The following is a 25,019-nucleotide window of genomic DNA, read 5'->3' as shown; positions in this document are numbered from 1 at the left end:
TAATCACACTTGGGATTTAGTTCCTTTCTCTAAAGACATGAATGTTATTGGTTACAAGTGGGTTTTCCGGATTAAATACAAAGCAGATGGTATAGTTCTTTGTTACAAAGCACATTTAGTGGTGAAGGGGTTTCATCAAAATCCTGGTATTGACTATGCCGAGACTTTCTGTCCTATTGTTAAAGCCCCAACAATCCAAGTGTTGTTTTCCTTGATTGTTACCTTTGGTTGGGACATCCAACAAGTGGATGTCAACAATGCCTTCTTAAATGGTGATTTGAGTGAGGATGTCTTTATGTCTCAACCGAAAGGGTTTGTTCATTCTCGGTTCCCTACTCATGTTTGCAAGTTGAAGAAATCTCTTTATAGGTTAAAACAGGCACCTAGGGCCTGGTATACCAAGTTGAGAGTTGCTCTACAGTCTTGGGGTTTCATTAGAGCAGTTTCAGATGCCTCCTTGTTTGTTAAGAGAACTGCTAAGTTTGTGTGTCAGATCACCGATCTGATAGTAGGGGTTTTAGGTGAAGAAGGAAAAATGGAGGGAAAAGAAGAAGACGAGAGAGAGAGAAGAGAGTGAGAGAGAGAAATTAAGAGGGAAATTTGAAGAATCAATGATTCGAATTTCATTAGATGATTTCCCAAACAACTGGAACTCTGTTTTTAAGGAGTTCTCAGCTGAATTGGCGCCAAAGTCTGTTACAGCAGCCGAGCCATGCCAGCGCCTAAACACCCGCTATTTCCCTATTTACCCTTACAATCTCTTCTTTATTACAATCTGGTGACCTAGGTACATGACATTGTGCTATTTGTTTTAGTCTATGTCGATGACATACTAATTACTGGTTCAGATACTTCAGCCCTTAGAGCTTGTATTCAAGATTTGAATACACATTTTGCTCTCAAAACCCTAGGTTCTGTCAGCTATTTTCTTGGTTTTGAGGCTCACCATAACACTGATTGACTTTACCTCACTCAAACTAAGTATACAATTGATCTGTTAAAGAAACAATCATATTAGATTGTAAGCTTTGTGAGAATCCAGTTTACACAGAAGACTCTTTGACTGATGAGGGTGATTCTTTCTCTAATCCTTCTCTCTATCGCACTGTGATTAGATCCTTGCAATATCTCACGTATACCAGACCGGATATTACTTTCGTTGTTAACTGGCTCAGTCAGTTTCATTCAGCCCCTAAGCAGTAACATTGGGTTGCTTGCAAGCATCTGCTTCAGTATCTTAAAGGTTCTCTCGGTTTGGGGTTGTTCTTGTTGAGTTCTAACCTAGTCAAGAGGGGGGGTGAATTGACACCTTTTAAAACTTTAATGCAAAACTTATGCATGTATATATATGAGAAAATAAATTTAATACAAACCAAAATTGTAGTTGAGAGTACGGGAGCACTTAAATACTAGATGGATAATATGATATCTGCCGGTTGTGCTAGTATGTGCTTAGATCTAATATACTCTTCAAATTACAACTTGGTGAAAACATGTGATTTGAATGCACACAATAACAAGACTTTAAATAAACCAAATGGAATATTGAATGAGTACAAAGAATGATCAATTAAAGCAAATTAGAATATAATAACCAACAAGAATGTAGGCCTTAGGATTTGGCCACAAAACCAAAAACAAACAAGTATAATCAAGCAAGAATAAGTAAAGAGTGAAAAGAAGAAGAACACAACGATGTATAGTGGTTCGGCCCTTATGGCTTACATGCACTACCTAAGGATTTTCTTCCTTAGGATTTTCAACCAAATCCACTATATGAAACTTTTGTTACAATCACCAAAGCCTTCACTTGGCTTCACCACCACCAAACTACTTCTGGAGTCTCACATTCATTAGTTTGGATTTTGTACGCTCTTTACAAGATACAAGAATAGTAGAGATTGAGAAATAGGGTTCTCTCAAAAATAATACAATGAAGTGTAGAGAACTCTCTTAGTTTTCTCTCAAGAAGATAGTGGAAAAGAAAGACTTAGAGAGAACGAAAATCTTGGCCAATGATGTAGAAAATAACAGGGCTTCCAAAAGTTGTTCCAAAGCCTTCAAGAGACCCTTTTATATAGTGTTAGAGAAGACTTTCCTTGATCAATCTCAGCTCTCCATGTGTCAAGTCTTCAAGCCAATTTCAGCCGTTCGTATTGAATTCTTGATTTACCTTCCATAATCAGCTAACTTGATTGATCTTCAAGACCTTTGACTTTTGTTGATCTCCAATCAGCTTTGAATGAGCAAATCAATTCCAGTAATGCTTGGCTAATTTTAAGGATTAAAATATCATCAAAACCTTTCATAATTCTTGCAAAATCGACAATAAATAAGAAATGATAAATTCTGACTTCTAGTTGATCTTCAAACTCCTTTGATTGTGCAATTGGCCCCTTAGCTTCCATAACAAGCATAGCTAATTTGAAATTTGAATTTTAACCTCCAAATGGTGTAAAATCCAACCAAATAATGAAGCAAATTTGTCCAACAATGAATATATCAATTATAACTTCAAAAGCCCTTAATTGATCAAGTTTCCATACTAAAAAATGTTGACAAGTAGAGAATCAATTTGTGTAGCTGAATATATGCAAGATATCCTTTGAATATTCTCCCATAATGAAGATATCAATTGGCCATAATTAGTAGGATACTTGATTCCATGATTTGAGCCTCCATATCCTTTTAATGAGAGAGAATCAGCAATAAAGGAAAGTAATATCAATCAAGGTTTAATTTTCAAACCTTAATTTCCTCCATTAATGTTGAACAATAATGTTGAATCTTTAACTTCTCCATTTGAATGCAATTCAAAAAAATCTTCCATATTTAACTGAGTAAAGGAGCTTTTAGGAACCTTTAAATTTACTCCTTGATTCTCTTACCATATCTAGACCAACGAGATGATGTATCCTTGATAAGTGAGCTCCACGTGGCTGCCATGTCGCCAAGTTACATATATGGCTACTCCATATAGTGGACTACTCCAATCTTCTCAAAAACTTCCATATAGATCTTTTGAACTTCCCATATATGAACAATGATTCCATATATATCTTCTAGACTTTCCATTCCAAGAAGAACTTTCCATACATAGCTCAAATACTCAAATTTCTAGAAAGCTCTCTAAAAACTTGTTTCCATATATAATGAAATCTCTATATCAATATAAGAAGTTTCTATATATAACCTGTGTCATGAAATCACTAGAGAATAGCTTTGTAAGCCTTATGAAGGCTTCATGCTTTGTTAGTACATAAAATATAAATGAACATTCACATTCACACATGCCAATCATCAATCATCAAAATCTACACTCAACAGTTCTTTTCTCCCTCCTTAGCTGATCTCTCTCTCACAGTGTATACAAATGCTGATCACGCCGGTTGTAAAGTCACTCACCGATCTACTAGTGGGTTGTGTGTTTCTTGGCAGTAATTTGATTATATGGAGTTCTCGTAAGCAGTCGATTGTAGCTAGGTCAGTAGGAGAAGCCGAATACAGAGCAATCACTCAAGGTGTGACTGAGATTATGTGGTTAAAATCCTTGTTTTCAGAGCTTGGCTATCCATGTGCTCATGTTCCTGTTCTCTGGAGTGATAACCTAGCTACTAAAAGCATTGTTGAGAACCCTGTTTTTCATGCTCGCACTAAGCATTTGGAAATTGACATTCACTTTGTGCGAGAGAAAGTTGAGAATGGGGAGGTTGAAATTCGCTATGTTCCTACTTACTATCAGATTGCAGATGTTTTTACTAAAGGCCTAGCTAGAAGTCATTTTCAGCTTTTATGTGATAAGCTACGTCTAAGGATGTCTCTTGTTCGGAAGCCAGATCTTCTAGGAGCTTCTCTCAAATCAACACTCAAGGAGTAGCTTATTTGTTGTTGGCTTATTGTCTGTTAATTCTCCAAGAAGCTCCAGGATCTCAAGTTCTTCCTCTATGGGGTTTGATTTGAGGGGGAATGTGAGAGTATAGCATGCTTCTTATTGTATCTTTATTATTATGTTGTTGTATTATATTGCTCCTTCTATTGGTTTATTGTAGTTAGGCGGTTATAAGGTGCCTTGGTGTAAGGTACCTTTAATAAGGCAGCTGCTATATAAATAGTAGCTTCTCTTCTTTGAGTATTGTGTTGTATTCATTTTTGATTCACTGGTGAATATTGAGAATTTCTTCTCCTCTCTTTGTTTTCTGCCCTAAGTTTCCTTTCAAGCTCTTGTATACTGCTTCAAAACTTTGTGTCCATATATTCCACAACAAAATGGGGTGGCGGAATGTTAAAATCGTCTTGTCATTTGAGACATCCATACCTTATTGGTTCATATGCATGTTCATCTTTTTTTTTGGGGGATGTTACTCTTTTGACTTCCTACTATTTGATTAATTGGATGCCTTCTACTATTCTTAATGGACGTATTTCTCATACTCTCCTTTTTCCTCATGAACCCTTATATCCTTTTCCTCGTTGTATTTTTGGTTTCGCTTGTTTTGTTCATCTTTTATCACCAAGAAGGGACAAACTATCACCTTGATATGTTAAATGTGTCTTCCTAAAGTATTCTTGGTTTCAAAAGGATTATAAGTGGTTTTCCCCCTATCTTAATCGTTATTTTCTTTGTTCTAATGTTACGTTCTTTGAGACTAGTCCTTTCTTTGCTTCTTTTTCCCTTCTTCCTTATCTCTTGTTGAGGTTCTTTTCCTTATTTTTCTTCCTTAGTTCCTACTATCTCTTCTCCCATTACTTCTCTATTCCTTCTTGTCTTCTCTTGACATATTAGCATCGTTCTGACCTTCTTCTATTCCAGCTTCTATTCCTTCAGGTGGTGTGGTTTCTTCACCTCATGTTCCTCCAAATGTTGTAGTTCTTTTAGATGCTTGTCTCCCTACAGGTGCCATTATTCCTTTAGTTTCCCATCCAATTTAGCCTTCTCTATGTAGAGGTACTTGTTCTTCTCGTTATCTTCATCCTATTTACACTTTCTTGAGCTATCATTAATTTATCTTCTATCCCTTCTACCTTTGTTTCTGCTCTTTTGTCTATTTCTATTCCTAACACAATTGCAAAGGCTCTTGCTCACCCTAGTTTGCATCATGCTATGGAAGAGGAGATGTCTGTTTTTTTGCTAATGGGATTTGAGATTTGGTTCCCCTTCCGCTCGAGATGTCCTTAGTTGGTTACTGCTGGGTTTTTACTATTAAAGTTGGTCTTGATGGCTCTATTGATAGATTAAAAGCATGGTTGCCAAGGGTTATTCACAGACCTTTGGTCTTGATTATGGAGATACCTTTTCCCCTGTGGCTAATATTGTTTCAGTTCATTGTTTCTTTCCATTGCTGCCATTAGACATTGGCCTCTTCATCAGCTTGACATAAAAAATGCCTTTCTCCATGGTGATCTTCTTGAGAGTGAGTTTGTTTCTTTCCATTGCTACCATTAGACATTGGCCTTTTCACTAGCTTGACATAAAAAAGTACCTTTTTCCATGGTGATCTTTTTGATGAGGTTTATATGGAGCAACCACTTCAGTTTGTTGCGCGTGCCCGGGGGGAGGGGGGGGGGGGGGGGGCATCACCTGGTTTGTCACCTCAAAAAATCATTGTATGGTTTGAAGCAATCACCTATATGCTAGTTGGTCGCTTTAGCTCTATAGTTCAATCTTTCGGATTGACTAGGAGTGAAGTTAACCATTATGTTTTCTATTTCCATACTCTTGGTGGTGTTATCTACTTGGTTGTTTATGTAAATGATATTGTCATTATTGGTGATGATGAGCAGAGAATTTCTTAATTGAAGACTCATTTACATTATTATTTTCAAACTAAGGATTTGGGTCCACTAGGGTATTTCTTGGGTATTGAGGTTATTAGATCTAGGTATAGCATTTGTATCTCTCTTGGAGGAGGTTTATAGGCCCATTGATATGCCTATGGATCCTAATTCTGTGCTTGTTCCTAGAGAGAGGGAGCCTATTTGTGATCCAAGGCGTTATAAGAGACTAGTTGGGTGTCATGTCCCTAGGAGTAATGGAAGGTCAATATTGTAATAGAGATATAATAAAGGGGTAATCTTGTAATAGGTTTATAATAATTGTTAGGATATATTTTAGCAAGTGGTTAGAAGCACATGGGAGCATGTGCTAGGCTGTTAGAAGGCAAATATGCCTATATAAGATTGTTGTAATGGGTTTTTTTCTTTATCCAGGAATTAATGAGTTGAAATCTAATTTCTCCTCCAAATTCTCTCCCCTTTCTTGATCTTCATCTCCTTCTTTTCTGTTCTTCTAATCCCCCTAACACTTTTTCTAATTTCCCCCTCATTCTTTCAAATCTCCCCCTAATTTCCTTCTGTTCTTGGCCTTAGCTGAATTGGATTCTTCCAATTCCCAAACTGATCCTAGGTTAAGCCCTAGGTTCATGACATTGGGGAGCTGAATTATCTTACAATGACTTGACCAGATATTGCATTTGTTGTTAGTGTGGTTAGCTAGTTTTTGGATTCTCTTGGCAATGGTCATTGGCAGGCTTTGGTGTGTATTTTACGATATATTAAGAGTTCACCTGGTAAAAGTTTACTATTTGAGGATAAAGGTCATACACAAGTGATTGGTTATGTAGATATTGATTGGGCAGGCTGTCCATTTGATAGATAGTCCACTTTTGGCTATTGTGTTTTGGTTGGAGGCAATCTGGTTTCTTGAAAGAGTAAAAAGCAGCATGTTGATGCTAGGTCTAGTGCTAAAGCTGAGTATAAAGCCATGGCATTAGCTACATGTGAGCTGATAAGATTGAAACAACTTCTTAAGGACCAAGTAGCTGATTCAGGTTTTATGCAGCTTATGTGTGACAATCGGGTTGCTCTTCATATTGCCTCTAATCCTGTTTTTCATGAAAGGACCAAGCATTGAAATAGATTGTTACTTTGTGCGAGAAAAAACTAGTTTTTGGTGAGACATGGAGAAGGGTGTAAAGGTTTCTAGAAGAGGGAGTGACCTTCTTGTGATGAAGCAGGTGTTGAGGTGGTTGAATGAGAAAAAGGTGGCAAGAAAAGGATAGCTAACCTATAAATAGGCCATCCCACTTAGGAAAAAGTGAAAGAAAGCAGAGGAGAAGGCTAAATCTCTACTGAAAGGCTAGAGAAGCCAAAGCTTAAAGGAGGTAAGTACTTGGTTATGGTTATTGCACATATGGAATGATGCATATAATGTTTTTATGGCAGCCTAATGTGCTATTTGACATGTTGTCTGCATGATACATGTGCATAATATGGCTATGTTGAGTCTAGCATGTGTTGGTAAAGAAGTTTCAATTCCATAAATGTGTTGTAACGATCCTTGTGTAATGGTAGAGAATGTTGGCTAATGTGAGCCTACGGTCTTGGGCCAAATAATCTGAAAGTTGCCATGGGAAGAATGAGGCTTGAATTTAGGAGGGTGTACACCCAATGAATGAAAAAAAGTCAAGGTTAGAGATTGCCTTCATGAAATGTGTGATCATAGTTACTTGGTTTGCTGGACATTTGGTATCCGGAGCACGGCATGGGGACATGGTATGCCACTTTGCTTGGAATGCAGTACATGGGGGTAGGCTTCTTGAGTTTGCCACTTTAGGTCATGGAACATTTCTATGCATATTTTGGTGTGCCAAAGCGAAATGCCTGCAAAACATATAATATATTATCTTCAAAGTTAGAAAAATATTTATGCAAAGAGCAAAATTCTTAAAAAAGAGAAATGATTAACTTACTTACCTAGGATTAGGATTGAAAAGAATGAAGACATAAAACAAAACTCGCAAGATTCATGAACAAAGTCTTGAAAGTTGAGAAAAAAATTCTGAATACAAAATATTGGCATTCATAATTCATATTCAGAGTTCATAACTTCAATTCCATAACCCATGGTCCATACATCAATACATCAAAGTTTGCATAAGAACCACAACAAAAGAGAAATAAAAAACTGCATAGGGTTGACAAAAATTAAGTGAAAGACTTGAGAGTTAAGCCACTCAACTCTTTTTCCCCCTTCTCTTATCCAATGTTTGCTTTGGAAGATTAACCTACCATGAGCTATTACAGAGAGAAAGGAATAAGAGGAGGTAACAGCTTTGATGCTCTTCTTTTTATAAATCAACTCTTACTGTTCTGGAATTGATGCTCTTCTTCTTCTTCTTCTTCTTCCATTCTGTGTTCTTTTGGATCTGCAATATTGACGATTTGGAACATGTACCATGGCATTCCAGATCATCAATGTACCAGTACGCGGTTCCCAGGTGGTGGGACGAATCTGGTAACTATATGTGTGATTGCATTGTCATGTCATGCTCTATTGAGATTACCTTGTCATGGGTTGCGTTTTTACAATTCCAGACTAGGCAAGGAAGGGGAATGATAACTAATAGGGCAAATAGCAAACCCAAACCTTTTTGCGAATTTGCAATTTTATCCAGTAGTTTCAATTTTGGCAATTATATCCCAATTGCCTTAATTGGGTGCAATTTTATCCAACACCTGAAATTGATTTGTGAGGCGTGCGTCATTACTGACGTGGTACGCCACGTGTCAAAAAAAAATAAAAATTTAGGTGGGACTCACATGTACATGTAGAAAAATAAAAAAATAATATGAAAAATAAAATGGCTAACTCGAGTCAAGTGTTGGATAAAATTGCACCCAATTGAGCCAATTATGATATAATTACCAAAATTGAAACGATTGGATAAAGTAGCAAATTCATGAAAAGGTTCGGGTTTTTTTTGCTATTTGCCCTAACTAATAGCTTGGGGGTAGATGAGGGAAGAAGATATGCAGAATATTTTTACGTTTTTGAAGTATGTAACTGTATGCAGAAGCTTAAATATTAATGTTGAAAGTTGATCATATGATATCATATCAATTGGCAATGAAGTTATGTGATTATTGTGGAAAAGGAAGCAGTATTCCTTAATTATTTTATTGATGTCAATAATAGAATTTATACAAGAAGTTTCCTAAGAATTCTCCTATATTTTAGGATTAGATTACTTACCTTATATCTAGGACTAGATTATATCAATTTAAATATACAATAAGAAGATAAAACACAAAATAGATACAAAAGATAAAAGAATGAAAACAACCTATCTCTATCTTGATCTTGGCCGAAGCTTCTTATCCTTGTTCCAACATTCCCCCTCAAGTTGGGGAGTAGATATCAATCATGCCCAGCTTATTGATCAAGACTTCAAATTGGATATTTGGCAAACCTTTTGTAAGAACATCAGCCACTTGATGGTTGGAAGGAATATATGAAATCTTCATTAGACCCCTGTCTAATTTTTCCTTTAGGAAATGTCTATCAATTTCGATATGCTTGGTTTTTTCAGGTTGCACCGGATTGTAGGCTATAATTATAGCTGATTGATTATCTCCCAAGAGTTCAATAGGCCTTTGTATCGGAATTTTCAAATCTTCTAGGATAATCTTTACCCATAAGAGCTCACATACACCGAGAGCCATAGCTTTAAATTCTGCCTCAACACCGGGTCTAGCCACCACCCCTTGCTTTTTATCTCCAGGAGATCAAATTTTTGATAGAAAACCCATACAATTCTGTTATCAACGACAGAATAAGTAGGAGCAGAATAGTGATACGAGTAAGGGAGAAAGCAACAAAAGTGGTTAAAGGGTATTATGGGTAGAGCAAGCTGGTGGCATGTGCGGATAACATAATCGGTTAGAGGAGGATGGCTGGAATAACAGTTAAGTAGGAAAGATAGTAGAGGGGGAAGGCATCTTTTTGAGTAGGAGGAATTCAGGAGAGTGTAGACATCTCGGAAGTCCACTTTCATTTCATTTGTTTACTTTTTCAGTTGTAATTCTCTCCAAATTCAGTAAACCCAGATAGATTATCTTCAATAATCTATCAATTTTCTCCTAGAAATACACAGTACCCGATTGTAGATCTTCAGTCAACCAGTGAGCCACCATAATCCGCATCTGTATATCCTTGAAGCTTTAAGTCTGTCCTTGGAGTGAATAAGATCCCTTTTCCAGGTGTAGGTTTAAGATAACATAGAATCTTCCTTACTGCTATCATATGTTCTTCATTAGGATCATGCATGAATTGGCTGATAGCAAATGATATGTCAGGTCTAGTATGTGACAGATATATTAATCGCCCTACCAAGCGTTGAAATCTCTCTTTGTCCACCTTTATTGGCTTGCAATTTTGTATTGGGATCAATAGGTATCTTTCCTCCTTTTCCCCCTAATAGCCCTGTTTCATCAAGCAAATCCAAGATATATTTTCGTTGAGATAAGAAAATACCTTCCTTTGAGTGTGCTACTTCTATGCCTAAGAAATATCGCAATTGACTGAGATCTTTGATTTCAAATTCACAAGCTAAGTTTTGTTTGAGACAGTCTTGTTCAGTTGTGTCATTCCCTATCACCACAATATCATCCACATAAACAAGCAAAACTGTTACCTTTTCTCCTATATGTTTGATAAATAGAGTTTGGTCTCCTTGGCTTTGGTGGTATCCCATAGAAAGCATGGCCTTTGAAAATCTTAGCTGTGTTAACTGCTACTTATGTCATTAATAGGGTACCATCTAGGGTTCTCAATGGTCAAAGTCCTTTTCAATCTTTAAATTCATTTTTTCCAAACTTTAATCTTCATACTCAGCTACTCTTAAGAGTGTTTGGATGTGTATGTTTTGTTCACATACTCAAAATCCATAGAGGCAAGTTGGACCCTAGGGCCCTTAAGTGCATCTTCCTTGGATATTCTCCAACACAAAAAGAGTATAAGTGCTACCACCCAAACACTCGAAAGTTCTATGTTTCAAAAGATGTCACATTCAATGAATTTCAACCCTATTTTGCTCCCATTCCAGCAAGGCCAGCAGATACAAATCATGTAGATTTGGATTGGGAATTTCTAAATGCAAGTCTCGAGACGAGCAGCCGGTTAGGATCCTTCCCAAGATTCCAGCCCTATTATGACACCTCAACCCTTACCAACTAATCATCCTCACTTGAGGCTCGATTCTCCTATAAGGTACAAGATTTCTCTCTATGTGTACAAGAGAAGGCAGCCCATTGAAGAACTGCAGCCAGGCCCATCATCGGCTCCGAATACTAGCCTAGAAATTACACCAAGTAAAGACCCAGCCACCAACCCCAGTACATCTCAACCCCAATCAGAACCCTTGGACTTGGACCTTTCCATTGCCATTTGAAAAGGTGTTAGAACTTGCACCAAACATCCATTAGCTTCTTATCTATCATACCATCGTGTATCCGCTCAATATCAAAGCTTCCTAACATCATTGGATGCAATTGTTATTCCCAAATCGGTAGAAGAAGCTGTAAAAGACCATAATTGGAAGAAGGCTATGTTAGAAGAAATGGATGCCCTAAAGAAAAAGCAAACCTGAGAATTAGTTCCTAGATCAAAGGATACCAAACTAGTGGGTTGCAAGTGGATTTTTAATGTCAAATACAAAGTCAATGGAACTCTTGACAAGTATAAGGCCCGCCTAGTGGCCAAGGGTTATACTCAATCTTATGGTATTGATTATCTAGAAACTTTTGCACCTATGGAAAAAATGACTACGGTAAGAATTCTAATAGCATTGGCAGCTAAATTTGGATGGAAATTGCAACAATTCGATGTCAAAAATGCCTTCTTACATGGAGATTTAGAGGAAGAAGTCTTTATGGAAATCCCTCCAGGCTTTACACATGAAGGAGATGGGAAGACTCGGGTTTGTAAACTCAAGAAAGCCCTATATGGACACAAATAGTCCCCTCGTGCATGGTTTGGACTTGCTACATTTGATAGTTCTGCCATTGCAATCTTAGAGTGACTGGAATCTGGAACTGCTGTCGGTTACTAGAAATTCTTGAAACAACAAGCTTGTGGGTGCAATAAAGGCACGTCAGGTGTAAAGAAGGGTGGCCCAGAATAGTGCAATGAAGGCAGGACCAATAGAGGGATCAAATCAAAGGCTATGCGATGAAGGCACTAGGGTTACGATGTATCATACTCGGCCTATAGCTCTGATACCATGTGGGAAAGGAAGCGGTATTCCTTAATTATTTTATTGATGTCAATAATAGAATTTATACAAGAAGTTTCCTAAGAATTCTCCTATATTTTAGGACTAGATTACATTCCTATATTTTAGGACTAGATTACTTACCTTATATCTAGGACTAGATTACATCAATTTAAATATACAATAAGAAGATAAAACACAAAATAGATACAAAAGATAAAAGAATAAAAACAACCTATCTCTATCTTGATCTTGGCCATAGCTTCTTATCCTCGTTCCAACAATTATACATAGAGTTGCTCTATCTTACATCTCATGAACAGGCTTGATTGTGGACCAGAACTACATGTATCCAAGGCAGGCAGGGAAGGACCAACCTACTGGGGATCGACTGCAGGCATGATTGTTGACTGACAGTCAGATGGTAAATCATCTGTTGTAAAAGAGAGTTGAGAAAGGTGTGTTTTGGGTGTTGGGGCATTCGATAGTCACCTGAAGGATAGACTGTGAGGATGGAATAGTCGACTGTCCATATTTGAGTGGCTAAGGAAGAAAAATCGACTAATCACATCGACTATTGACCCTAAGGAACTAACAATGAGAAGAAATAGATTTCTCTAATGTCGAGGTTCTGCTACAAATGAAATGAAGGGTAAGTCTTGCTCATTAAGGACTCTTCACAATCATCACAATCCCTTGGGCATTGTGGATTAGGTCAGTTCATGGGATGTGGCAGACTGGCAGGTTATAACCAGACTAAGTTGACTATTCCATATCAAGGTAAGTCAACAAAATTGCGTACCCTTTCATGGAGATGGGACTCTGCTTGGTCACTCCAGCTCTTCCTTTGCTTTAATGGAAAAGTGATCTAGGCTAGTGTTCTGCACACACATGGGTCAAAATAATATGCTGACTGAATTGTTGGTTTAATAATTATGAAATAAACTACCTCTATCCTTTTATTGACCATATACAGGCTATACTCACACTTGACATCATAATTCTCTATGAAGCTGTCTTTTGGAAAGCTTGGTGGGGTAGATACTAATATAATCTATTTACTGATATCTACACATCATTAACCACAAACTTGATCTAAATGAATAGTTGTAGTGTTCACTTTGTAGACAAGTCCCAAAGGAAGGATGAGACTTTAGATTCTATTTTCTTTCTGCTTTCCTTTTTCTTTTGGGTAACTTACCAAAAAAATACTGAACCTTTGGCTTTTTTAAAATTTTTGAGCGAACTCTCAATTTTTTTCAATAGCCATACCAAACTTTGTGTTCAGTTTCAATTTTATAATTGCATAACCCTCTGCTTGGTTCTGCTGTTAAACACTGAGATGCATGATGACTTAGATGGGATTGAAGTCTGACATGATCGATGAGTTGGGAAAAATGTTTTTTTATGTATATGTGCATATACATACACAAACCAAATAAATATATTAAAAATAAAAAGTAGAGAGAGAGGTGGCAGCCTGTTGTCACCATTGAACCCTCACCATTGGGGGTATCTTAAACACTGCTTGGGGTTCTGTGATGGCGGCAGTTCCTGACCGCTGCCACCTCTATTTTTTTTAAAGATATATTGAATATATTTATTTAGTTTATATGTGCATATTTATATATTGCACATAATACATAAAATATATGCACATTTATTTTATACAAAGTATATATTTTAGTTTATAGTTATACTTGTGTAACAAAAAATATATTCTCTTGTTAAAATATTGTGCATGTGAGAGAGAGAGAGAGGGGGGGGGGGGGATGAGGTGGCAATTAGTTGCCACCTTATCATCCACGCCAGCAATTCCTCAGTGTTTGTTTTAGCATTTGGTGGTAGAATTTAAAAGATTATAATGGTGTTCTACAATTGAACTAAACACAAAGTTTGGTACAACTATTTTAAAAATTGAAAGTTCATTCTAAAATTGACAAAACCAGAAGTTCAGTATACTTTTGGTAATTTACCCTTTTCTTTTTACTTTTAACTTATTAGTCTGACTTAACAACTCCCCCACCCTAAGAAAAAGGAAGAATGGAGGCCGTTTTTACCACTGTCTCTAGCCAAGTGTCTTACAGGCTAGCAAATACTATCCATTTTTCATTTTTTAACTTGAATCTTTTCATTATATGCTTGCCTTTTGTAGTCTCCTACATATTTTTTCTAAAACATTTTCTGTGGAAAATGATGTCCATCTGATATAAGATTTTGTTCATTCAGGGACCATTGCATACATAGAGCAATCATTACCTTATCCCCAAGATGGTAAACAGGTTTGCAGAGTTACTTATTAGTAGAAACAATATGCTTTCTTCCTTTTTTTCTTTATAGTACAACGGGTTATATCTACTGCACAAAGCTTAATTTTTGTCAATGTCATCACTATTGTTATGATCAATGCTTTCAAACCTTGCATTGGCCTTCATATCATATGCATTATTTTTGTTCCTTTATTCAGAAACTATTTCCTGGGATACATGATTTTTCTTTCTTCCTTATGAGCAATATTATTGTCCTTCAGAATAATAAGTTTCTTAACTGTGGTTTATTTAATTTTTAGTACATGGAGTTTGCAGGAGTATTCTTGTGTCGATGAATGCGTATATAACTGTAGAGGAATAAAATAATATGTGTATATCTCTAAAATGTATAGACTAGGTATATATACAAGAGTATAATTACCCTAATTACAATAATACCCCTTACTATATACTTGTACACTTCAATAATAACCATATTTTCTTTCCAAATTTAGTTTCTAAGTTGCTTCACATCGTTGGGTTACTTTATTGATTAATCAGATTTGATTTTGGGCCTCAAATATAATGCCTTGCTCCACTATTAATGAAAGATCTATTATGTGCTTTTTGCTTTTGCTTCTTTAGTTTGACCTCGTTATACTAGCTGTCTTAGTGCTATTTTAGTTTACATAACAAGTGAAGGCTTGGGAGGGAAAAACAGAGAAAAAGTTTTTGTTTTTCTCTTTTATTTATATTCAACGGTTAATTACATTCCAAGTTCCATGAGTTTGTTCCCAATGGGATCCTCTCCACATAATGCCTTGTGGAGAGCAGACATGCATGTGTTTGAGAGAGAGAGAGAATGTGTGTGTGTTTGACACAAAAAGTTGTGGTTATTTTTCCTCAAATATGCTTTGATATTGACAAGAAGCAAATTCGTCAATTACAAATAAAGCTAAAGGCTTTCAGAAACTCCTTTGATAGTTGAATCTGCCGATGAAGAGTAAAATGAAGTGTCAACAAGTTAAATTCTTAAAAAGTTTGATAGTCAAATATACTGATGAAGAATAAGAACAGAAGTTGAATCTCCTTTGTCATTTCAATATCTCAGTTCTGTTGGATAGCTAATGGGGGTTTTGTTTTAATGTTCTTAGGATTTGATATAAATTTGTTTTAATCTTTTTGGGTTTTGCTAGCACAAGAGTCATGCGCGCATGAGGTGCATAATTCATGCATGATGCGCCTAGGTGGGTGTCTCATCTCATGGATGGTACCTTGTCTCAATTGTAAAGAGATGCACGGAACTACACCTCTTGGCATCATTATCATTGTCTGGCCCAAGCTATAGGCTCACATTAGCCAACATTCTATATGATTGCTTTAGGATGATTACTACACATTCATGGCATTGAAGCTTTTTTACCATCACTTTCTGGACTCAAAACACTTTTATGCAATATGTCCACATTATGCAACATATCATGCATAGAATGTCGCATTGCACATTAGGTTGCTGTAAAATCATTTCATACATCATGCCATCATGTAATAACCAAAACCATGCACTTACCTTAATTAAAATATCCTTCATTCAAGCCTTTCCTTGTATGTCTGATAGGACCTTCTCTCTTTAAGCTACTTTCAACTTCTCACACTTAATTAAAATATCCTTCATTCAAGCCTTTCCTTGTATGTCTGATAGGACCTTCTTTCTTTAAGCTACTTTCTTCAACTTCTCACACTTAACACTCTTCCTTCTAGAAGCTTTTAAACTGATCTCACTTATCCAAGCATCCTCCTATAGCTAATGGTTGCATAATCTTGGGTTTAATTAGTCTAAATCACCCTCATTAAGTTACTAATGCAACTTTCACAAATCTCTGTAAAAATTAATAGTTCTTATTCCATTAGAACCACCCCTTCATTAAGCCTTATAACATATCCAAACTGCAACTAATTGTTTCTTCATTTAATTGTCCAAAATTGAGTTCAAAGTTAGTTGTTTACCTGAGTTTTTCACTTGCTAGCGATAGTCAATCAAAAGTCGACTAATGTGGACTCTTCATTCCTGCATATCATTTCCCGCTACAATCAATTAGAAGGTCAATTCTTGACCCTCACTTCACCCTTGTTCTTCCTTTAGATTATGTTTGGATAGAGGGTACAGAGAGAGAGGGGACTGGACAAGAGGGGAAGGGAGACTATTTCCCTTGTTTGGATGGGGTTTTCATAATTGAATGGAAGGGGAGGGAGGGTACATGAAACCTTTTGTGCCCCTATTTTCCTTACACCCCAATTTGGGAAGGAGTGGGAAAGAAAAATATTTATTAATATTCTTATTGTTCTTCTACGTTATCCTTATTATTAAATTTAAGAACTTGCTTACTTATTTTAAAAATAAAGGGGTATAATTGTAACTTTATTCTCTTTTTTACCATTCCATCCCCTTCCATTCTTGATCCAAACAAAGTTATATTATGCTCAATTACATTTCAATCTTCCCAAATAATGGAAGGATAACAAACTTTACAGTACTTCCTTTACTCTATGTCCCATTCCATTGTGTACTATTCTATTCTCTACCCGATCCCTCTGCCAAACACAGGGTTAATCCTCAAATATAAGTGCAGGATGTTACATATCTATATAGCCAAACAACATTCAAAAGTATATTAGTGTGTAAGCTGACAACCTTAAATTGGCACCTACACATAATTTGTAGCTTAACTCCAAAGTGAAAAGACATATCATGGTTTTACAATGCTCCAACATGCATCCTTTTCAAGGAATGAAAACGTAAATAGCAAAATCATTTACTGCATGCAACTTAGCAAGAGAGACATGCAAATGACGAAATGACAAAAAGATAAATATATATATATATATAAATATTGGAATACTACATGCAAATTAAAGACAACAACATATCAATCCTTAATCCTACTATGTGGGGTCATCTACATAAATTCTAGCTTGCCAAACATTTCTATCTATGGTTAGCTCTTATAACTAATACCAAACCTAAGAGTCTCTCACCAAGTTTTTCTTGGTCTTCCTCTACCTTTTTTTGCCAAGGATTTGTTCCATTTCATCCACTCTTCTTGCAGCCTCCTTTGGTCTTTTTCTCACATGACTAAACCATCTTAGTCATGTTTCGCACATCTTATCTTTAATTGGAGCCACTTTGACCTTATTGCAAATAACTGCATTTCTATTTTTATCTTCCCTTTTATAGCAGCACATTCACTAGAAAATCTTCATTTATGTTATGCTCATATTTTGCATGTTGGTGTTTTACTGCCTCACATTGTGTCATATAACAAAGTTGGTCTTATAACTATCTTATAAAATTTTCCTTTAAGCTTTAATAGAATTTTACTCTCACATAAAAAGTCAGATGCAGACCCAAGATATCTGAATAATAGTTTAATGCAGACCCTTGATGTAAATCCAATTATAATTGGAAAAATCTCAACATCTACTCTATTTTACGACACGTACTTTTTCTCTATGATACACGTTTCTGATAACCCTGCATATAAGCAATCCAAACTCTTCTCTTCTTTGAGACCCTTCACAAGACTTCCTAAGAACTTTCTCATAAGCTTTTTCTAAATCTATAAACACAAATTCACTTAACTGATTCAACATGCACAAGCTACAAGGCAAAAGTCACTGATTTGATAGAAGTCCAGATCAAGTCTCACATTGCAACTAAAGTGGGATGCTGTTATGTCTACTTTGTACAAAGTTATTGTTATGCACAACTGTTGTTTACACTTTTCACGATTGCTTCCTTGAATTTTATTTCTAGATTATTTTCCTAGTGGAAATATGTTGTGGTTCAAATTCTATTTTCTGCAATCTTCAAGTACTTTCTTTTTCTTTTTCTTTTTTCTTGAATGTTGGAAACAATACTCAAAAGATATTTGAAACATGAAGTTAAAATTAAGAACACTAGCACATCAGAATAGGCCCTAAATTCTGGCAAATACTTTGCAAGATGTTTATAGCTTTCCTATTGCAGTAATCTGCTCAAGGACTCCCCTGGCATTCCAATCTTAGGAAAGTTTTTTTATTGTTTTAATATTCTAATGAAAGAAGGTTCTAGCTCTTTCAAATTTGTTATTTTGGACTTCTGAAATTTGTAGCATATAACTATTTCTCCCTGTTTTGCCATAAAAGTTCATCATAGTGAAGACTGAATATTATTTTCTTTTGCAAGGGATGGTGGAGCGGGGGATTTGGATATGGACTCTGGATTGGTATGTTAGTTGCCTCAGGATTTTCTGTTGTTCCAGTGCCATCTTTTGTATGGAAGAATGAGTTTAAACTCTTGGGAAACTGCTCAAGTAAGGTGTGCTTGATGTTTCACAGGCATAAGCCTGTCTGATGTTTGATTCTGTTTGTATATATGTTTATATAAAATAATGCATCCATGTGTAATTGTTGTTTATATATATATATATATATATATATATGTTTTACATTTTTAAACTTCTTTTTGTTATTGTTGTTGCCAAAGATACAACAATCAGAATTTATAATGTGGGACGAGTTGTGGGGTGTTCGAGAGAGTTGAGTCAGTTGAGAGGAATGAGGTGGCAGAGAGGACCAAGGCTGCCGAGAGAAATAAGGTTGTCGAGAGGACCAAGGCTACTGAGAGAAATGAAGCTACCGAGAGGATCAAGGTTGCCAAGAGGAATTGTGTTGCTGAGAGGAATTGGGCGACCAAGAGAAAGGAGGCCGCTGAGAAAATCCTGTGGTTCTCTGTTGCTCGCTGAAAGAGATTCCACTCCTTGTGATGTCTTTTTCATGAACAAAGGGCTTTCGAGAAGAGGTGAAGGTCTTTTGAGAATAAGGTATGGGGCTCCCAGAGAGAACTAGGAGTCTCTCAGGAAGGAAGTTTGAAGCTCTAGAAAAAGTTGGAAGTCTCTCAAGAGGGAGTGATGTTGTGATTAGATCCTTCATTTCACCGTTCATACCAACAAAAGAGTTATAAGGCTCGCAGGGAAGTTCACCCACGATGACCCTCTGATGCTTAAGTCTGTACGTGAATCAAGTAATTACCCCAGAGAAACAATAAGAGTGCTCTAAGTGTCTAGAATTTACCGAATGTGGAAGTCCCCTTTTTGAGTTTTGTAGTTGGGTATTTATAGGGAACGATTCCCGAGGATGTCGGGGATGACACGTGTCGATCATCCGATGGGAGGTTGGATGACCAAAGAGAACGTCTCTGCCTGTCGTGTATTTAGGGTTTAGCCTAGGGTTTGGATTGGAATTCAAAAGGATTCAAGAGAATTAAGACTAAGAATAGAAGGATTGGAGGGAGAATTTGACAAAAATGAGGGAGAGTTGCAAACAGAATAGAGAAAGGAAGAGATTAGGGAGAAAGCAAAGGGAAACGGGAGGGAATTCAGAGAGAACATCTTTGTATGTCCTATAGTCATGCTGTATAAGATTATTGATGATATTTATAGCTAATTTGCTATCACTATAAAGGTATGTTAGCAATTTCAAGGACATTCTCATGTCTTCCATCAGTCTCACCAGCCAAATAAGCTCACAAATACCTTGGGCAATTGCCCTAAACTCTGCCTCCTCATTGCTTCGTGCCACCACTGTATGTTTCTTACTCCTCTATGTTACCAAGTTTTCCCATAGTTTGGTGCAAAAACCTGAGGTTGATCGGCTATCAATCACAGACCTTGCCTAATCTGCATCAGCAAAGCATTTAGCCCTCGTTCATTACCCTTCTTGAACAATAACCCTTTTCCTAGTGTCCCTTTTAGGTATCTCAAAATATGATATGCTACCTCTAAATGTTGTTGAGTTGGTGAGTGCATAAACTAGCTCACGATGCTCACTGCATAGGCAATATCAATACGAGTGAGAGAGAGATAAATCAGTCTTCCAACTAGCCTTTGATACCTTTCTTTATCAATTGCAGGATCATCATCTTTTACAAGATACTTCCAATTTCTTTCTGGAGGTGTGTACCTTAGTTGCAACCTAGCATACCTAAATCCTTAAGGAGATCCAAGGTGTACTTTCTTTTTGAAATCAGGATACCTTCCTTTCTTCTGGCCACTTCCATTCCCAAGAAATATTTCATAGTTCCAAGATCTTTAACTTCAAATTCCTCCAATAACCTCTGTTTGAGTGCTGCAATTTCCTGAGTGTTGTCACCCGTGATGATGATATCACAATGAGAATGATCTGCTTCTCCTTGTGTATACCCAAACTTAGTGAGTGTAGTGCTGAATTTATTGAACCATGCCCTTGGAGATTGCTTTAGCCTATAGAGAGATTTCTATAACTTAAATACCTTGCCATCTTTCCCTTCTTCAAGCCCAAGTGGAATCCTCATGTATACCTCTTCTTCTAATTTCCCATTGAGAAAAGCATTTTTTATATCAAGCTAAAACAATTCCTGATCAAGATTTACAGTAATAGATAGTAATACTCTTATGGAATTTAATTTAGCTACAAGGGCAAATGTTTCTTTTTAGTCTATTCCATAGGTTTGAGAGTATCCTTGGGCCACTAACCTTGCCTTACCTGTCTATGCTTCCATCTGATCTATATTTGATAGGGAACACCCATTTGCAGCCTACAATCTTCTTATCTTTGGGAATTTCAACCATATCCCATGTGTGATTTTCAACCAGGGCTTTCATTTCTTCTTTAATAGCTTCCTTCCACTTTGGGTCTTTCAGGTCCTCATAAATATTTCGTAGTACTGTCACCTCATCAACAGTCGTGGTGAATGCCTTGAATTGTGAGGATAATTTGGAGTATGACATGTAATTTGAGATGGGGTACTTTACACATGACCTTACCCCTTTCCGGATAGCAATGGGAATGTCTAGATCACTGTGACTTGTGGTATTCCCCTCAATTGTTGGACCTTCCTCTGGTTCTAACGATTGGTCGAGTTGAGGACAGGATTTTTGGGTCTTCTTGAATAAACTTTTATGCCTTTTCTTCTATGGATTTTTCTAGGCAAACTTCCCCTCCTGAATTAGTCACCATTGGCTCAGCTTGTTGATGGGCAGGTAGACTGGAAGAGTCAATGTTGGCTGATTCAATAGGAACATATTGTGGGTGATGAGCGGCATCAAGGTTAGGATTTTGACACAAAGGAGGGAAGAGATGTGAGATTGTGGGATCCCAATGAGTTTCCTCTCTTTGTACCAAGTCACTAGAATAGTAGAACTCATTCTCAACTAATGTCACATCACAAGAAATAAAGAATTTTTGTGATAGGGGACAATAACATTTGTAGCCTTTTTGGGTAGGAGAATAGCCAATGAATATGCATTTAAGGGCTTTTGGGTCAAGTTTGTGATGGCGAGGGGTGTTTTGATAGACATACACAATGCAGACAAAGACTTTGGGTGGAAGAGAGTTTATGATGCGAACATGAGGGTAGAAGGATACAAGATGATTCAAGGCGTTTTGGTAGTTTAGGACCTTGGATGGCAGCCTATTGATCAAATAAGAGGCTGTGAGGACCGCCTCTCCCCAATACCTATTTGGAGTAGAACTAGTAAGCATTAGAGATCTAGCCACTTCAAGTATATGGCGATTTTTCCTCTCAGCTACACCATTTTGTTGAGAAGTATAGGGGCAAGTGCTTTGATGAAGAATCCCATGAGTGGTAAGATATTGGGTTAAGGGGTGAGAAAAATATTCATGACCATTATTAGTCCTAAAAATGCAAATGGAGGATTGAAACATGTTTTGAATCAATTTATGAAAACTTTGAAAAATGGTATTGACTTGAGATTTTTCTTTCATAAGATACACCCAACACACCCTTGTATGGTCGTCAATGAAAGTGATAGACCATCGGGCACCAATCAAGTTTGAAATTCTTGTTGGGCCCCAAATATCACTATGAATTAGGTAAAATGGTTTAGAAGGAGTATATTGTTGATTTCCCATGTAGCTTCCAGCAGGTATCTTTGGTGTGAAAGGGCTTGTTGCAATGCTCACACCATGGTTTATACCTTGAAAATTCTTCCCTTTTTGTTGCTGCGAAGGCTGAACTTGTATGAGAATTGGTGGCTGTGAGCATTACCCTTTTTTTGCTTTCTTCTCTTCTTACTTCTGCAAAGACCTCTCAGAGTGAAGGAAGGGGTTTGGTGCCAAGAAGCCGACCACGAACTTCATCAAGGTTTGAATTTAGGCCTTGAAGAAAGTCGAAAACCCTTTCTTTTTCCAACATTTTGTTGTATTTCAAGTTGTCTGCTTTGCACTCCTAGTTTGGATCATAAAATATATCCATCTCCTGCCATAGTTCAAGCAATGTATTATAGTATTTAGTCACACTAGAATGACCTTGTTTAGTGTTTCGAATAGCCAACCTAATCTCAAAACACTAAGTTGTGTTTTCGAGATCCAAATATATTTCTTGGACTACATCCCATATTTCCTTAACAGTCTTGTAGAAGAGGTAAGTTCGGCTAATCTTTTGCTCCATTGAATTGATTAGCCACGCCATGATGGAGTCCTCAGCCTCCCATCTTTGATAATTGGCAGCATCTTTGGATGGTGCAGTAACTTCCCCCGACAGATATCCATACTTACCTTTGCCTTTGATTACCAAAACAACCGATTGGAACCATTCCCGGAAGTTCCTGCCATTTGGTCAATGCTGTGTAATCTACAAGGTGTGGCTCTTGGTGGATAAGGAAGCGCCTGGAAGAATTGTTGTTCGTGGGTTGGAAGACTCGGCAGTTGTGTGGACTGCACTTTCCTTGTTCGAGTCATTCATGATTTCGAAAGTTTCAGGCTTGGATCAATCAAGCTCTGATACCATGAACAAACCCTAAGCAACCCTGGACTGCAACTTCTAGGAGAACCGAGTTGGAAGAAACAACCAAACTCGTTAAATTGTATTCATGGGAGACTGCCTATTTATACAGATTTACTCTATGTTGCTAACGCTATTGTACAAGAGATAGAATCCTAACTAAACTTAAATATGTTATGGATATACAACTACTTAGAGATAGGCTAATTAGAGTACATTATCTTTATTATTTGTTGCATATTATCTCTTATAATATCAGCTCCTATAATCTCTTGGGACTTCAATCTTCCTTATCCTTATCTTCAATTAGCTCCATGTGGTTGTGTCTCTTCCATAAGCTATCTTTATCATAAGATAGCTTGTTATCTCATCATCTCGGATTTCCAAATAAGCGGGAATGTTGGTTAGGCAGTTAGACAAGTTGAATTCAAATATTTGTAATTGGGCAAGTGGCCTTTGGCGCCTAAGGGTGAGCTAGAGCAATATATATAGCTCTAATGCCACTCTCCTAAATCATCTAGAGAATTATCAATACACACATTCTCTCTCCTGCCAATTCTCTCTCTTTCTCTCTCTCTTTCTTTTCCCTTTTCCTTCAATTCTTTCTTTATTCTTCCTCAATTTTTCCCTAATTCTTCTCGGATTGAGGAGAATTATCACTTGTCATAATTAGATTCTGACAAGAACTTACAATGATTGTGCTGCTATCTCTTCATCCAATACCAGCTCTCTCTATCTAGTTTATTCTTCTTTCTTTCTTTCTCCATCTAGGCCTATTCCTCTTTGCCCTTATGTTCTCATCAACTGGAACAAAACCCCAAGTTGTTACAAACAATTGCAATCAAGGCTGCATCTACCTCCAAGGTGTAACAGACCATTTCCCTTGGGTTTACAATAGCTATCCAATCAAGATTGCTGGTACCCATAGTCTGAGGATCCAATATGATGCCAAAACCCATCAATTGGTCCACATCAAGTGCCCTTAAAGAATTTAGTTGCTCCTTGTCAAAGTTAGCAGCTGAACCCTACAACCCAAAAGCCTTCAAATGATGATCATTCTGAAACACATATGTTCCTCTCTTCTCATCATCTTCAAAAATGGCAGCAACACAGTGACACTGTTTAGGATCAACTAGACTTTCTCCTACTGGTGTTGTCTTCACTTTATTGTTAGTTAAGGAATCCTCAACATTATCCGAAACCAAAGACAATGGAATAGTATCCTTAGGAACTCCACTATCAATTCTATTTCTTACAGAATTTTGATCCAAGAGACCACCAAATGCTTCGGTCCATGTACTAGTCACCAGGGGTAACGAGTTGGCCTTGGCTTCGTCAATCACCTCATCAAATACTTCCCCATTTTCCTCTTGCAGCCTTTCAGTAATTGCCTTTTGAGGTGATATTTCTTCTTCTAACTTCTCAATCACAGTAGCAGAATTCCTCTCCAATTCCAAAAATTCCTTGTTGCCTCATGTTATTCCTGTCATCTGACTGACTACATCATTCAGTTCTAGTTTTGGACTTTTGTGATTATCATTTGGAACATCCCCATCAAGAACTTCTTTTCCAAAGGAATCGAGGTGTTCCTTTAATTCGCCTTTTGCCCAAACACCCTGGATCTGTTGGTTTAAATGTAAACAAGATTTGAAGAAACTTAAGTAGACACAAGTTGCTGGAAACACACAACACAAGCTGTGTTTTCTTCTTATTTAAAACAACTAGCATATGACCTATATATAGGATTTACATGCTGATTATTTGCATTGCATAACAAACTAAATCACAAACTAACTAAGTTCCTGAAAATAAGCATAAATAGTAGCTCCATCACTGAAGACCAGTTCTCTACTGAAGACCAGCTCATCCCTTAGTGGCTCCTGATGACTCGGTCTCTTG

General features: G+C 37.0%; 1 protein-coding gene across 4 annotated transcripts in view; it reads left to right on the top strand.

The window, feature by feature from the left end:
- Positions 1-25,019, top strand: part of LOC127804836 (Holliday junction resolvase MOC1, chloroplastic) — a 78,652-nt gene that overhangs the window by 35,283 nt on the left and 18,350 nt on the right. For 2 of the 4 annotated variants that reach the window (XR_008023750.1, XM_052341876.1), the window contains exons 3-4: positions 14,280-14,332; positions 18,525-18,656. Coding sequence is in view for 1 of the 4 variants with exons in the window: in XM_052341876.1 (XP_052197836.1) it covers positions 14,280-14,332; positions 18,525-18,656 (185 nt within the window). In the remaining 3 variants the exon portion in view is untranslated. The remainder of the gene's footprint in view (positions 1-14,279; positions 14,333-18,524; positions 18,657-25,019) is intronic. The other 2 variants (XR_008023753.1, XR_008023752.1) reach the window with 2 other exon arrangements.

The sequence above is a fragment of the Diospyros lotus genome, chromosome 1 (assembly GCF_014633365.1).
Source record: "Diospyros lotus cultivar Yz01 chromosome 1, ASM1463336v1, whole genome shotgun sequence".
NCBI classification, from domain to species: Eukaryota; Viridiplantae; Streptophyta; class Magnoliopsida; order Ericales; family Ebenaceae; genus Diospyros; species Diospyros lotus.
Note: the sequence above shows the minus strand (reverse complement) of the source record. Positions and strands in the feature narration are given on the sequence as shown.